General features: G+C 37.7%; 1 protein-coding gene across 2 annotated transcripts in view; it reads right to left on the bottom strand.

Annotated features, from left to right (window-relative positions):
• Window positions 1–2,523: 2,523 nt before the first annotated feature.
• Window positions 2,524–16,929, bottom strand: part of fam135a (family with sequence similarity 135 member A) — a 28,287-nt gene continuing 13,881 nt past the window's right edge. Inside the window, exons 9-22 of one of the 2 annotated variants that reach the window (XM_056239965.1) lie at window positions 14,530–14,683; window positions 12,520–12,597; window positions 12,068–12,117; window positions 11,041–11,199; window positions 10,785–10,858; window positions 10,533–10,687; window positions 7,950–9,744; window positions 6,909–7,069; window positions 6,733–6,824; window positions 5,525–5,622; window positions 4,776–4,927; window positions 4,560–4,670; window positions 4,364–4,477; window positions 2,524–3,606 (exon numbers count right to left, since the gene is read on the bottom strand). In XM_056239965.1, coding sequence (XP_056095940.1) covers window positions 3,401–3,606; window positions 4,364–4,477; window positions 4,560–4,670; window positions 4,776–4,927; window positions 5,525–5,622; window positions 6,733–6,824; window positions 6,909–7,069; window positions 7,950–9,744; window positions 10,533–10,687; window positions 10,785–10,858; window positions 11,041–11,199; window positions 12,068–12,117; window positions 12,520–12,597; window positions 14,530–14,683 — 3,399 coding nt within the window. In that variant the 3' untranslated portion in view covers window positions 2,524–3,400. The remainder of the gene's footprint in view (window positions 3,607–4,363; window positions 4,478–4,559; window positions 4,671–4,775; window positions 4,928–5,524; window positions 5,623–6,732; window positions 6,825–6,908; window positions 7,070–7,949; window positions 9,745–10,532; window positions 10,688–10,784; window positions 10,859–11,040; window positions 11,200–12,067; window positions 12,118–12,519; window positions 12,598–14,529; window positions 14,684–16,929) is intronic. The other variant, XM_056239966.1, reaches the window with a different exon arrangement.

Raw genomic sequence — 16,929 nt, 5'->3', positions numbered from 1 at the left:
TAGTGCAAAGCCATGGCCACTGCATCGTCCACTGATCTATTAAGGTGGTAGGCAAACTGTAAGGGGTCAACGGTGTCTGGAACCACAGAGCTAATATGTTTAAGTACAAGTTTCTCTAGGCACTTCATGGATGTAAGTGCAACTGGCCTGAAATCATTCAGGGTATGTGTCTGTTTTGTATAGACGACTTAAATAAGTGTGGTACTAGCCTACTCCCTGTGTAAGAGACAACTTAAAGATGTCTGTGTACACACCTGCCAGTTGTTCCCCACAGACCTTCAAAACTTTTGGCGATACAGCATCAGGTCCCACTGTCACGGGCCCACCGGTGGGCCCAAATCCATTACATTTTTAAAACAGTAATATCCAAACTAATCTTGACAAACTATATATCATTTGAAAGCTTACAATCTCTAGTTTCCATATTTGGTGATTGATTTTCAAAATAAATTACAGAGGAGCCGTAATTTATCAATTTGCAACAAGAATATGTTCATACTCCTAAGGCGTGTTTAGACCTTTATTTTGAAATAGCAATGAACATGAAAACTCATGAAAGAAGGGTAGAAACCTCAGTTTGTTTTCATGCCAAGAGTTCAAAAGATAGCATCCATTCAATTATTTTAGAAAAAAAGGTCAGAATTTTTTTTTTAATATAAAGAAAAAAATTATATGATGTGGCAGGAAGTTAAAACGCAAATGCGTGTTCTTTTTATGTTTCTTAGAGGTTGAATTCATATCAAAATCTGCCAAACTTCTCATATTACTTCTGAATAGGATGTCTACTTCATAAATTGTAAGAAAATTGTGGAAATAATGGTTCATATCACTCAAAACACATTTGGAAATGGAGGCGGCCTTATATAGGCAGTAATGGAGTCTGGTTGTCATCTAGTGAAAAAGTTTGGTACTGCGCCCAAACAAAATCTTACTGAAAGCTCATTTTTTGAGATATCAACCTAAAATTTGAAACACAACTTGTTCAGATTTTTGGCTTTGATTTTTTTGCAGTTTTAGAGTCGCCCAGGTTTTGAAAATATATATTTTATATAAAATATGAATAATGAAATTTTTTACATTGTACATTTTCATAAACTCTTCTATAACTTTTTTTCTGTTTCACTTTCTTAATTTATTTCACTTCTACACAAATCTGCCAAATGTCTTCTTTAAAACAAGACCAATCTTACGTCTATATTCCAAAGCATTCTTGAATTACAACCATTTAAGTTCGAAATGTGCATTTTCATGTATATTCAAAAAAAAAGGGGGGTAACACTTAAAGGGTTAAGGGCGTTTACCTTCTTAAAAACCTGTTGAACGTGCTTGTGTAACCTGGAGCGCACAGTCCTCAGTGTTAAAAAAAAAGTTTTGAGGGAGTGTCCAAGTTTAATCTGTCAAATCTGGCATAAAAACATTCATGTTCACATTAAAATAAGGCATTAATGCTCCATGTCTAGTGTGACATAAAACATTCAGTAAACAACCTAGATTAGCTGTCTGTTTCCTGTTGATTTAAAAGTAGGCCTACTCCATAACTTTTTTTTTTCTTCCAAAACTAAATTAAAAAAATAATAATGAGTCAATATTTCATCAATTCTGTTTTGTCCTATCCTGATAAGCTTAGTATTATAATATTTTAGACCTGTCGGGATGGTTCTCGCGGGAAATTGTATACATGCGTCACTCACCTGTGCGAGTTGCTTCGCCTACTTGACGCGTGTTTTGTGTGGTAGTGGTAGTGGCAGAGGTTAGTTAACTTGTCACAACGAGCAAAAATGGTTAACATGGAGCAGGTAAATCTCGAATTTGGGGAATAGGGAATCACATTAAATAAAGCAGGAAAAAAAAAACACTGCACAGGAGTCTGCTTGCAAAGATAATGTGACAGGCTTGACTTTTTGGCATTTTACTGAACAGATAAATTGCCATATGTAGCTCATTAACCGAGTTCAGTTTAAAGCATTATCTATTGTGAAGGGTCATTTCATTATGGGTTGTTGTAGCGCAGGAAGTACCGTGTCTAAAAATGGGTATAGCTACAGTAACATCTTCAGCTAGTCAGCTTGAGATTTTTTTCCAACTAAAACTGGTTGTCTCTTAAGCCTAGTAGTGAATGGTTTATGATCAGTAGGATAATGTCTCTTTTTAGTTATGAGAACCATATTCATCCGCAGTCATGCAAAACACGACCAAAACAATGTTCTTCCGCAAAATGCTTGCAGTTGTTTTGAGGGCCAAAAGTTACGTTGTATTGTTACATTACCTAATAATATAAAGAGGGATTAAATGGGAGAAATAAAGTCATATTTGTGAGATATGAGGGTATGAGCTTCCACAGGTTTTGAACTATTCTTTTAAAACAAATACAGTAATAGGCGTGATCCATGAAAACAAACCTTCTATTCAAAGAGGACAAAAACATTTATTGCGAATACATTTAATGAAATGTGTTGTCAATGTTACAAAACTATTTTAACAAAAACAGGATAAATTCAATGTTTGTTTGTTTTTTTTAAAGTATTTTTGCACACAAGCATCAAATAAACTCCTCTATAGGAGAGCGTACATAAATACTTTCCCAAAACTATGTGATCTGATTACTAGGATTTGTGCTGTTTTAAACTGGCTAACCTTCTATCCCACACACCTGGCCCACTGTTAATTAGTTACCTGTACCCCTTGAAATAAAAAGAAAATGCTAGCATGCTAAGCGTGTGTTTCCTCCACCCAACACCAGGCTGGGTTGAGAGATTGTGCATGAGAATGCAATGGGCACCAGAGACATCGTATAAAACCAACACGCGGTCCAAGGGTGCTTCATTTCAGCTACAATCACGTTCGTCCAGGTCCAGGAAGCCTTTGACATTGTAATAAAAAAAAGGTTTGTAAAAAATGTGTAGTCAAATGGCAATTTCTTAATAGAAAACAATGTTTTATGCAGTTCGGATGCCAGCCAACCCTAGATGCCAGAATGTTCAAGTGAACGTGCTTTCACCATGAAGATGACCTGGATCTCCATCCCGAATAAATAGTTCATCCTTTTTTAGCAGCTACATTTCCAGTTCAGCATAAGAAAGTTTAATAGAATGAATTGTTAAACGAAAATGGTCAAAATTAACCTTGTACATAAATAACACTGAACAAAAATACCATAAGGAGGTTTGATTTTCCTAATAATGAATAAAACATTCAAATTATTAAAAAAAATTGCAGTAGAAAAATAAAAACGATAAATTCCACATTCACAACAGACTAAATAGAAATAAAATCAACAACAAAAATAACACTGATATATTTTGCTCTACCTCCAAGAGCATACTTAAAACCGTGAGGGAAAAAAATAACAACCAGAAAAATGTCCGTTTGCAGTGAGGTATTCGCTTCCGATCTAGCAAGGTTACTGAAAGAACTTGAGCCCTGCCACAAGGAAGAACTTTTCCAGGAAAATCTCAGAGTCCAGGACGGCGATGTGGGCTGCCCGGCCAATCAGGGAGTTGGCGGTGTTGGGCAGCGCATGGATGACATCGTAACGCACCAGGTTACAGTCTTTGTTCTGAAGCACAGGGAGTAGAAGGTTCTCGATCATCTCGGCATACACTGGACCTGATCACACAAGTAGATGGAGAGTTCAAAAGTTTGAGGTGGTTAAGGTTTTTAAAATGATTTAGAAAGAAATCCTTTAAGCTCACCAGGCCTTCATTTATTTGACAAAAAAATACAGCAAGACAGGAAACAATTTTTAGTGAAATACAGTAAAAATAAATATTGTGAAATATTAATAAAAATTCAAATAATTTTTATATATTTTTAAAATGTAATTTATATCTGTGAGGTCCAAGCTGAATTTTCAGCATCATTACTCCAGTCTGCAGTGTCACATGATCCCTCAGAAATCATAATAATATCCTGATTTGGAGCTCAAAAAACATTTCTTATCATCTATGTTGAAAACAGTTGTGCTGTGGAAACTGTGATACATTTCAGGATTATTTGATTAATAGAAATCTTTTGTAACATTATTTTTGCGATTAAATTTTATTCAATTTTAGCACAAAATGTACACGTACATTTTTCTATATGCCAAATAACATACATGCATATTCATGCATATAATGCAAAAAAAGTTACATTTTAAATAAAGGTCTTTACTGTCACTTTTGACCAATGTAATGCGTCATTGCTGAATAAAAGTATTATATTTCTTAAAATATATATATATATATATATATATATATCTTACTGACCCTAAAATTGGTTGAATGACAGTCAAATTCATACTGGACATGGGGGCCAATAAATTATGTAAAAATATATATATTTTTTGGATATATATTTTTGAAACCGTTTCTTTAATTCTCACCAGTCTGTTTGTCCTTTAAAGCTGTTTTGCACATCTCGATTCGGGCAGAGTGATAAGGGACGTAACGGTCCTGAAGGGACCCCACCAACACCACGTTCTTAAAGAACTGAAGACCTGAAACAGAGTTTGAAGGATTGGATATGGAGAAATCCAAATTAACATTGGCTTTGTGAAACCAGAATGACATGACACTCACCTGTTTTCTTGCTTAGCTTATAGAGGAAGGTCTGGCGTGGGTCTGAGTGGTCACGACAGGTCAGCTGCAGCAGAGAGCCAGATTTCTTCCACTTCTGCATGAACCACAACCCTGACACAGAGGAAAAATTACAGTGGTTCCTTAATAGAGTTAAATGTAGAGTGGCTCATAAAATACTGTCTTCAGAAATCTGCTGAGTTTATGACCATAAGTTACCGGTATTGACGAGGGCCGAGCTGTTGTACAGCGTGCCGAGATGAGGTCCAGACAGAGACAGAAACGTGTGGAGTCTGCTGAGATAACATTTAAACCTGGGCCGCGTCAGCACAGAGCGCACGATCAGATTTCCCAGAGAGTGACCCACAAAACTGAGAAAGACAACACAGTGATTCTGTTACCCTAAGGCTAGATGTGTTTTAGTTCACAGTTTAAACATATGAGCTTGTCTAAGCAATCAACAAGGTCAAATTAATGTCCAAAATGGCACACTGGGATTGACCTCCATGTCTGTAAAACCCACAAGACCCCCGCATCTGATTTGTCATTTTATAGTGCAAAATCATGCTCAAGTGTCAGTGAGGCCAGAATGTACACATGATGCACATCGACTCAGGACAGGGCCAGGGTAAAAAATTCAGGTCTTTAAAAATTGGCCCTGAGGTGAATTTTTTAGTCTAGTGTTTTGAAATAATAATATTTAAATGATTCAATGTGAATACTTCAAATACATAATTTACATGCTAAATATGCCCTCAAAAAGGTATAAAAAAATCCTTGTAAATCAATCATTATGGCTCCTTAATAATAATAAAAAAAATGTACACTGGACAAAGTCGTTGATTTTTTTTTACGAAACTAGAGGAAGGGGGAAAAAAATCATGCTTGTAAATCTCTAAAAATACTGTAATTTTCTCATATCTGAGTTTAACTTTCTGATATATTTGCGCTTGAGGAAAAGTTCTTACCTTATCTTGGAAACTGTGAGGTTGTAGATTTGTATGTACTGCACTATTTCATCCAAAAGTCTGTCTGTCATTGACTCAAAATCTGCAAATGTGTCATTCTTGAATAAAAACCCAAGAAAATCAAGGTTAAAGTTTCAAAACATATCAATTTTTAACACCGTTTCTAATGTTCAATTTCTTTTCCAAGCCAACTGAAGTTTTTCTTGTTTAAAAGCACGTCCAGTGATTTTACATATACTTTATACTTTTAAAAGTAATAACTAGTGCTGTCAAACGATAAAAATATTTAATCGCGATTAATCGCATTAATGTCATAGTTAACTCGCGATTAATCGCACATTTTTATCTATTCTAAATGTCTCTTGATTTCTTTTTGTCCTATTATTTTTTCTCATTTTAATGCTCTTATCAACATGGAAAAGTGGATCGGCTTGCTTTTTGCAAATGTTTTTTTATTGAAAACAACATTGGCATATACTGTGTTCAATTTCACACTACATTCTCACTTGGAGCAAATAATCTCTCACACAATGTAACACTGTCCATCAATAAAAGGGTGAAAGAAATACTGACGATTGATGAGGGGGTGGAGAATTCGCATCAGTTGTGTGTGTGCTTGGCCATCAAGTGGTATTTCAGACTGGACGTGCTGCGATGATGATAGCTCAGTTCACAACGACAAAACACACAGATAACTTTGGTCTTGTCAATGGAACCATTTGGCAACTTTTTAAAAGTAAACTTTCCATTCAGAATCTTATTGGCATCCATTTCGGCATCTCGCGCTCGTCATCCACTCAAAACGTAACGTTAACCAACTATTTGGCCGGCTCGCAAGCCCAAACAAGTGTGTGCGGCGTGCCTGTTGTTTTGTTTCCGGTCTAGCTAGATCCGCTTGCGCTTTGGTCGACGAAGCAACAAAACGTCCTCGCGCAGCGCAAGCCATTGAAATGAATGGGTTTCATAGCGCAGCGCCACGTCCTGTTGCAAAAGCATGTGAAAAAAACGACAAAGTTTGCTAGGCCAAAAAGACCGTTAATCGCGCAATAAAAAAATTAACGCCGTTAAAATGGGTTTGTGTTAACGCCGTTAATAACGTGTTTAACTGACAGCCCTAGTAATAACGTATTAAAAGTACATATTTATGAACTTTATTAATTCTCTAAACTGCCCATTAAACCCAGTGCTTGTTTCATGGGATGTTTTACCTGATTGCGCTCTGACATTAGGAAATCTATACGAGCACCAGGTAAACCAAGCTCCAGATAAGTCTTCACTAGACGCAGATCTGCACTGTTACCTAAAGAAAAGGTTTTTAAATCAATGTGAATCTGTTAATGTGGACTTAATCAATTTAAAGAAACAGAAGAGTGTGACTGCTTACCGTCCAGGCCATGTACACACACTATGAGGTGTATGCCCTCATCACAGTTTTCATCTTCATCCATGCTGAAATATGGCACAGTGGACGCCAGATCTGCCACATCACTGTACAGGAACCCTGGCAACTTTAGTTGCTTCAGCTCCTCTTTTGCTTGGACAAACCTAAAGATTCACACACGGGTATTAGCTCATGCATCTGCAATCCACCGTTTCTATGTATTATGCATATAAACATGAACTCCTTACTTTTAATGCTTCTGCTTTTAATTTACTTCCAAAAAATATCTTGGATTACCAGAATCCAAACTTAATGTGAAACAGCTTTTGATTTCTCAAATTTGCCATTACTGTTGTAACTTATAATAATTTGCATTATATTACTGCAACACTTTTAATTACCGCAGAGATTTTATAAAGGCGGTTACAAGAGGTTAGTCAGGTAGGTTACCTAAAAGAGTAGCCTAAAACAATGTCAAAAATAGCTATATGGCTACTGGCCAACATTAATATTAATACAATACACCTAGTGTGACCTAGATTACATCTGTTGGGAAAAAAAGTTTTAGAGGCGGATCAAGTCATTGAATTTTGATGAAAGATCATTAAGATATTTTTCTACACTGGCGTTAAAAAATTAGATTAATACATTTATTCAGCAAGGATGCATTAAATGAATCAAAAGGCAGTAAAGACATTTATAATGTTTTTTTTTTATATAAATGCTGAGTTTTTAAAAACTTTTTAAAAAATTACAACCGTTTTCAACTTTAATAATAAGAAATGCTTCTTGACCACCAAATCAGTATATTAGAATGATTTCTGAAGGACCATGTGACACTAAAGAAACTGGAAATTCAGTCATCACAGGAAAAAATTACATTTTAAAATATATTAAAATAGAAAACGGAGAATAAGAGATTTATTTTAAAAACTTTCTTTTTTTTTTATCAGCCACAAATTTTTGAACACTGATGAATCACGCATAAAAAAAAGTGCATGGCAAACTGCAAAAATAAAGGGAATGGGAAAAAAGAAAACTCACGCTGTCATCTGAGCAGTAGGGGCACTCTTGTACCAGCACAGGTCGTTGCTGGTTGGAGCTGGTCCAGGAGGCCGTGTCTGCAGGCCGGCTGAGGGAATGTATGTTTCCTGGAGCTGTTCCAAACCCAGGTGATCATAAAAAAGGGTTTTTCCCTCTGCTCCCCCATCCTCACACCTCCCTTCCTCCCCTGGGAGGCCATTAACATAAACCAGCCCATCTGTTTCCTCATAGTAACCGTTCTCAATCATTTCACTTTCCTGCTCCTCTTCATCATCCTCTTCGTCATTAGCATTGGGGCAAGTCTGAATCCCCAGTGTCACGGCTGCAGTCTCCAATGGGCTGATCTCAGATATATCAGTGCTAGAGCGAGAGCCAAAGTAGTTCTCCACAAAGCCTTTCTTCACCAGGTCCGTGCTGCTAGTGACTGATGTACTGGACTGGGCGGCCGTCTGAGGCTCACTACATGCTTCTGGCCCCAGACCTACACCACTTGGAAATTCTGTCTCGGTAGATCCCGTCGGCCTGTCAGGAGCAGAAGTTTCACAGCAGGACTGGAGAGCAGAGTGCTCATCGTGTGACACAGGCCCATCTCCATGACTGATGGAGGGTTTTTGTTGGGCCAAAACTCTAGAGCTCGATTGCAGGAGGCTGTGAGATTCTCCTGAAAAGATGAGACTCTGTTCCTGCACCAGGATGCTGGACTTCCTGCTAGTGTCCTCTGTCTCCACCTCATCATCCGAGGGGAGGGAGTTAATGGAGGTAAGGGAAGACTGGACTCCACTGATGCCGCTGGTGCTCTCCGGATTGAGGCCCTCCAACGCGGTGGTTCTTCTGGAGGCAGGGCTGAGCGGAGGTGGTCTCTGGTGGGTGCTCTGTGGAATAAGCTCTGTAGGTGCCTCGAGGCCAGAAGCAGCAAAAGGAGAAGGAGAAAACGGTGCTAGCTGTGTCACAGAGCTGGGCTCACTCTCGATTCCGGAGTCTGAGAGCCTGGAGGAGGCTTGAGGAACACAATCAGTCCTCAGTGCAGCTCCACAAGCTCCGACAAACGTGGGGCCATCCCCAACTCGACTCTTGAACTCAGAGAAATCGGTCTGTGTGATCTCTGGAACATCCCTCCTGGCGGTTGGATCTGAGTGGTGCGGTAAGAGAATGGTGACCTTATCGCCCTGGTAGGGGTCCTTGTCGCTTGGTTTAACATCAATATGTCTGAGCCCAGCAGGTGGATGTGTCAAATCAACTCTGGCAGCTGCACTCTGTGCGGCTTCTGCTCCAGTACCTGCCTGGGGCCTTGCCTGCATTTGCAAACTCAAAAGATTGGAAAAGCTGTCGCTCTGGACACTGATGTTACCTTGAATGTCGCTTGTGGTGCAGTCTTTAGCACAATGCGTGGTTGCGGTTTCATTCTGGAGGATACATTTGCCTATATCATCTAGATCGTCTTTCGGATTGCACTGAGCATCAACTTCTTTGGACTTGGTGGTCGGTTCCCCACGAGGAACCTTCAAGTTCTTGTAGCCTGTGAGGACCACAGAGTCTTTTGAGGTCTGCCTGATCAGCTTCTTTGAATTTTCAGTCTTGGCATTCTTCTTCAGCTTGATGGATTTGGCTTTGGATTTGAGGGGAGGCTCATTTTGTTCAGGCCAAGCGGTGGCGAGGGCAGCTTGCTGCTTATCTGGGCAGGGACCAAGGGCTCCCAATCCACTAGCAATGCAGTCTTTTGAGTTGGACCTTTCTGCTTTAGTGGACATAGAGCCACTTCTGGTGTTGTGGAGACCAAGCCATGGACCATCACGATCTTCAGGGTAAAAACAATATAGTAAGCAAGTAGACGTTTGGCAGACATATTAATCCAAAATGACTACAGTACATTTAATACAGGGACTGTTCCACTGGTGCAATTTGAGATTAAGGACATAATGCTGATAATTCCTGAAATGCCCTATGGAGGTTCTGAAACTTTAAGCTTTTCATTACCAAACATATCTTTAACCACTATGCCACACCCAGTGTATTCTAAAGACATCATGAACTAACATAAAATGGATTTGAAATAAAGGTCTCATCCTTTTTACCCTTCGTTTATACCCTTTAGTTCAGGGGTCTATTCTTGGAGGGACAAGGTCCTGCAGAATTTAGCTACAACCCCAATTAAACACAGCTAACCAAGGTCTTCAGGATTACTAGAAACATCTAGCCAGGAAGACTGTTTAGCAAAAGTATACTTGAAAGCTTGCATAATTGAGGCACTTCAAAACTGTTTATCAATGGTTGTGACACAAAACGTAAGCAAGACACATGTGGTATTAATAACTCAGGTGAAGCACCTTTCTCACTGAAGAAAGCATTTTATTGGACAATAATTGTAAAGAACTGCAAGATGAGCCATTAATAATTTCAATACATTTTCCCAGAAGACATTTTTAAATTAAAAGCCACATAACTCCAACATTAATTTCAAAATGTGCTTTTTCCCTTTAAAAGCAAAATCAATTTTATGCATTGTGTTTTTTTCTTACGAGCTGATGGCTAAAATGATAATCGAAGATTATCATGTAATCGATCAAGGAGTGCCATTAAACATACCTTCAGTAATGGATTCCAAATATCTGTCCTCAAAGATGATTGGTAGGGAGTTCACATCCCCATCCAGATCAGCACATTCAACAGGAAGAGGTGGTAAGGACAGGAAGTAGGAAGAGTTCTTAATCGCTGTGGTCATCTGTTGGTGACTGTGAGCACTGTTGAATAAAGAAGTTCATTTGAATTATCATGAGAACTGACATGCACTCTTCATGCTAAATAACTACATTACAGTAATGATATTTTAAGACATACTGCAGTTCCTGGTAGGCCAGCGCACTTTGTCTTGGGTGTTCAAGACAAAAGAAAGCTTCTGCAAATCTTTGCACCTAAAAATGAAACATTCAAGATAAGTAAAGCCAAAAGTATACTCTGCACAGACACTTCTTACTATGCAACAACAATTTCATTCGTGTCATTAAATGTGTCAGAATATAATGCAAATGCAATGCATAAATATGCAAGTATGCAAATATAATATGCATTTGGTAGAAGTAATCTCAGAGCTCACCCGTAGTGTGTGGTGCTCATGGGCCAACAGCGCAGAGACGCGCTCATTCAGTGACACCACTTCCAGGAAATTCCCCCACAATGCCATAAGCAGAGAGCACAGCTGCGCCAAATTCATGTTCACCAGTTCAGCCAACTCATCTGGGCTCTCTCCCCTCTGCTGCAAGAATCCATACACAAATATATAAAAAAAAGCAGTGCAGTAAACCATCATGAGGCACCAGTCAAGCCAAGCAACAACTACAGCAAAGGGATGTATGATTGACCTTAACATATGGTACAAGTAGGGATGCACCGATATGAAAGTTTTGGCCGATACAATATTTATATTTGAAAGATGATAACTGATATATTGGCCGATAAATCTAAATCCAAATTTTTATATCATTTTTGAGAGCCTGATTACAAAAAAAAAGTCTCACCATTAAAAGTCATGTCCCAAGCACACAATTATAATGTTCTCATTATTTTATGTAGCCTATATGACTTGCGGTTCACATGTTGTACTTAACTGTATTTTCCTTTTTTGAAGGGATTCCAATTATATTTCAAGCAATTCAAAACCATCATGGTGAACAGTGCGCATCTAAAGTGTCTCAGCTGAAGGAAATTATTTATTATTATTAATTGGCTTTAATATATCAGCCAAATTTTCTTATCGGACCTATAACGATAACATTAAAAATGATCATATATCGGCCGATATATTGTGCATCCCAAGGTACGAGTAATTTTATATTACAGTAATGGTATATCTCACATTTATTTTAGCTGGCAATTCAACAAAAATTATTTATACATTAAAAGTTGTAATGCCTATTTTTGCATAATCCAGTGAATTATATATACTTGAAAATTGATGGATGCAAACCAAAATACCTGATTATTCACAATAAGTTCATAAGTCTAGAATCAGTAAAACACAAACGTTAAATTATGTAATTACAGTAAGATATTTAAAACAGGGGGTCTTGTTAATTGAAAGTCTTAAACTATGATACTGACCTCGCTTGATAATCATGACATACCTTGACTTGTTCACAGAGCTCATTAAGTCGAACCTCCACATCAAGTTTTTCTAAAAAAAGAAAAGAAAAGACAGCAGAGTGAAAATGTTGTTTCTACGGCAGCAGTATGGAGTGAATGAGAGACAAGGGTCTGTCTGAAGAGCCTGTGATTGGCAGCACATGATAGGGAGCTAGAGGAACAACAGCACAGGAAGTAGGAGTCAGAGGACAGAGAACACCAGCAATGTTCAAGCATTTAGACTGATCCAAAGTCAGCCTGAGATCTGAGATACTGCTAAAGGAAAAAAGAACTAAGCTGAGCTAAAAACTCCCTCACTGAAGGACACTTGTCAATGACAAACGTCCAAGTTAGGGTTGGGGGAACAGAAGAAAGAAATAGAGCTAAAAAAAAAAAGACACAAATGAAAGGCAAGAGGCGTGTGGAGCTGAGGTTCGGTTTTGGAGGGACATACCTATGTAGACGTGCCTTTGGTCTCGAGGATAAGGTCTTCTGAGAACTCGTTCATAAAGGACCTGCATGCTGGGCTTGGCTAGTGGTGGGATTGCACATATAGGCACGTTTAAAACTTTCACTCTCCCCTTTAGCTGTTTGAGCTTAAAATGAACCCTTAAATACATGCAAGTTCAGTCACTAGATACATTCGGTCAGGAGCAGCCAAGGGTGAGTAGTTTAGCTTTGAGTGAGTGAGTGAGTGTGAGAGAGAGAGTTTACAGTGAAAGTTCTGAAAGGATTTGTATTAAAGACAAAAAACGGGAGATAAAAGGATCTGCTTGCTGATACATACATAAGAAAGAGGGCAGAGGCACACTTGAGGGACAAAGGCTTATTAGAAACACTAACAATATGCTGGTAAATTAAGACATTAAAAGGTAAATGTCCAGAACAACAGCTCTTCCTTAGTCTCAAGAAGTGAGTGGATGCACTAGTATAAGTGAGTGAGTATTCAGTGATGGGCTCTGATGAGATTTAAAATAAAAATTAATATGTAAAGGAAAATAATACAATGCATATACAACAAAAACATAAAATATGTATTAGACAGTAGGGGTAGACAATAAGCAACAAATATGTGTTAAAAAAAAACTTTAGCATATAAAAGTTGAAATATAATCACATATAATTAAACAAAATCAAACTGTAGCATATAAAAGTTGAAATATAATAAATATAAATCACATATAATTAAACAAAATTGAATATATCACAATATACAAATATTATGGAGCAATGATTCGAAAACTCCTGAAGAAAATTAGTCCCGGGGTCAACAAGCTTCTCTGAAGGTACTTCCAAGGCTTCCGTGGAGAAAATGATATATGATGCTAGATTTTTTTTTTTTTTTTTTTTTTTTTTTTTTTTTTTTGTTCATTCAAATAATGTACAAATTTACCAGACAAATTTCTTCTGGTGTTCCAATCCAAAGTTAAGGTCAGTAATATTTTGCAATGCTCACCAAGGCTGCATTTATTTGATCAAAAATAAAGTAAAAACAACAATATTGAGAAATTTAATAAAAATTTAAAATAATTTTTCTATATTAATATATGTTTTTAATTTAATTTATTCCTGTGATTATAGAAGCTTGTTTCCACCATGGAATAAAACGATTTAAAAGATAATTGCACCTTTTTTCTAGCAATTCTCATTTTTCCCAAGTTTATATCTCGCAATTCTGACTTCTTTTTTCAGAACTGTGAGATATAAACTCACAATTGTGAGTTATAATGTCCAAGACTGACTTTTTTTCTCAGCAATTTTGAATGTATAACTCACAATTGCAAGTTTATATAATGCAATTCTGAGGAAAAAGAGTAAAAATTGTGAGATAAAAAGTTGCAAATAACTTCTTTTTTTTTTAACCGTTGCGGAAACAAGCTTCCATCCTGATACCAAAGCTGAATTTTCAGCATCATTACTCCAGTCTTCAGTCACGTGATCCTTCAGAAATCATTCTAAATATGCTGATTTGCTGCTCAAGAAAAATGACTTATTATCATTGTTGAAAACAGTTCCACATGTAACAGTGCTGCTTAATATTTTTGTGTAAACCATGAAAAAGTCTTTAACAGAAAGTTCAAATAAAACAGTATTTATTCTAAATATATTTTTTTGTAACAATGTAAAAGTCTTTACTGTCACTTTTGATCAATTTAATGCATCCTAGCTGAATAAAGTGAATACAATTTTTAGTTCCCAAACTTTTGGACGGGTGTGTATATTGCTCACACACATACACATACTGAAGCTCAGTGGTTAAACTGGGTTTAGAATGAAGGTTTGGTTAAAATAACACCCTTCTGAAATATTGAAGCAAAACATGTCAATTAGTTACCAAAATGCCTTATACAGAGTCAATGATTGAAGTTCAGTGTAAAAAATGTTGTAAAATAGATCATTTCAGTCTTCCAACTCAGGTTGGAAACAAGAATTTTATTCTTTCAGTTCTGATGGGACTACATACCTAGCTCCAATCGCTGGGATACGGGCAGATTCTTGGTCAGGGAGGTTAAATAACAGAACAGGCCCTGATACGCCTGCAGCAAGCTGGCACACATGTTCTGGTGCAGGCTGAAGGCATGCTGTAGGCACTGATCCGATACCAGAAAGGTTTTGCCCTGCAAATCATAAAAGAGAGCTTTATGCATCACTGAACGTTGAAGAAGAAGCATTAAGAGTTTTTGCACTGTGCTCAAAGCCAGTTCCCCTTAGAGATTCAATCTATTTCATTTGAGATGGGTTTTCTATTCAATGAAGGAATAAAGTTTTAGAGCTCACTGTGGTCCGACAGGCACCTTAATGGCAGCTTAATGTGACTAGGGTCTCAAGAGATTTCTTGTAATGTAAAAATCACATCATCTCATTAACTGCGAAGTAACAGCTCAAGCCTTTTAGTTACATAATGATGTCTATTTATGGACAGCCTTAAAGCTCTCACTGATATCGTGAGAAAACCACTGCGTCTGTTCTTTGCTTTTTAAATGCAATGTCAGCAGTGTTTATGGGTGCTTTCACACCTGCCTCATTTAGTTCGGTTGAATCGCACTAGCGTTCGTTTCTCCCCCTAGGTGCGGATCAGTGTGGTGTGACAAGGAACCAAAACGGCAGAAAAATGCTACTATAGGGGCTTTCGCACCGGATAGTTCTAGGAACTAACCACCTGGGGCCGGTTTCACAAAGCTATTTTAGACCGGTCTATAGTGTTAGACAAGTCTAAAATTTGCTCATAGACTAGTCTAATGCACGTTAGACTGTTTCACAAAAATAAAGACTGACTTAGTTTAGACCAAAAAAATTAGACACCTTACCCCCAGGCTAACTTAGGTCTAAGACTCTGTTACCTTGGCAACCAGCAGTAACAATAACAGTAACAGTTACATTACAAACAGCCAAAAGCAAAGGGAAAATGGCCCTTTCCAAATTAAACATTTTTCTTGTTACCACATTCTCCGCTAAATTTCCTAAGTAAAATGTCCTTGTAACTGTTAAACTCCTCCAACAAACACATTTTCCGCTGGGGTAAACTGCACTGAGCGGTTGAATGCGCTTACTCGATCCGCCATGTTTTTTGTTTTGAAAAGTGTCTTATTTTACCCAGAATGCATTGCAGTGTAGTTCTACTTAAGATAGTTAGAGTCTTAAGCGCTTTGTGCAACGGTCTGATTTAGATGTCTATCTGAAGTCTGACTATCTGCTATATCTAAGCCATAGTCAAAGTCTATCTTTGTGAAACCGGCACCAGGGTGGTTCCCCGAGAACTAATGGTTCCCATAGGAACCTTTTCCCGTTGCATTCGCACCCAGCCAGTAGGAACTCTGAAGTGACGTAAGCCACGCTTGTTGTGACTTTTATTTTGACAGTGGGCGGACCTTTATTTTCAGACACCAGAGTCTGAGCAAACAAACAGTGCTCGCATTTTCCGTGTTCATTAGGTTACGATCTGACCAACAGTCCTGTCTAATACGTTATTGAATAGAACTATTAATGTACATAAAAGTAGACAGTATATAAAAAGTTATAAGCGTATGCCGTGTGGTTGATATGCAGTGTTGCTAGCTGAGCAGAAATACATAATCATGTTTCGCTTGGTCCCCTCAAAGTTGCGTTGGATTTTCTCCTTAGCGTAAAGGTTGAGAGGCCCATCTATCACTGTTTTCCATGTTCGTAGAGTTCAGTGTTTCCCCTACCATTGTTTTGGGGGGCCCCACCAAAACGACCCCCCGCCCCCCCTAAAATGCTGACGAAATCCAGTCATAAAAAAAGGAATTTAGTGTATAACGCGGAATTTCACGGAATTTGTAAATTTGAGGAAAAAATAGAAAGCAGTTCAGTACACTTGAAATCAAATCGCGATGTAGACTAGTGTGTGTGAATATTAAAACACAAAGACTATTTAAATACGAATCCTGTATGTTCTGAATGAATGGTGCCGCCGACGCGCAGTTTCATTTACCACACACACACACACTGAAGCACGTGTGACGCTTGCGCTGTTTTTTGGCCTATATGAAGACACAAATGCATAAACTTCCTCTCCAGGCTCTAGATCCACTCCGAAAGTCACTTCGTGATCATTTAACCGCTTCATTTGAGAAAAACTATCATCATGACATAAACACACAGAAACTCAAAAGGTCTTCACGGCAACCCGTCAAAATAAAAGTTCGGTTTAACTTGACAGAAATATATTACTGTTGTACATTAGAATTTAGATATGTCCCAATGTAATAATACACTAATCCAAATAAATTATAATCAAAACTGAAATTTTTAAGGAATAATCCATGTTTTAATTTTAACAGTAAAGCTCATTGTGCAGCAAGTTATTTGACAAAAAGTTTATTTAATTTCATATGATTAAAAT

Source organism: Rhinichthys klamathensis, unplaced genomic scaffold, assembly GCF_029890125.1.
Source record: "Rhinichthys klamathensis goyatoka isolate OS25496 unplaced genomic scaffold, OSU_Roscu_1.1 h1tg000576l_1, whole genome shotgun sequence".
Taxonomy (NCBI): Eukaryota; Metazoa; Chordata; class Actinopteri; order Cypriniformes; family Leuciscidae; genus Rhinichthys; species Rhinichthys klamathensis.
This window is presented reverse-complemented; position numbering and strand designations above follow the sequence as displayed.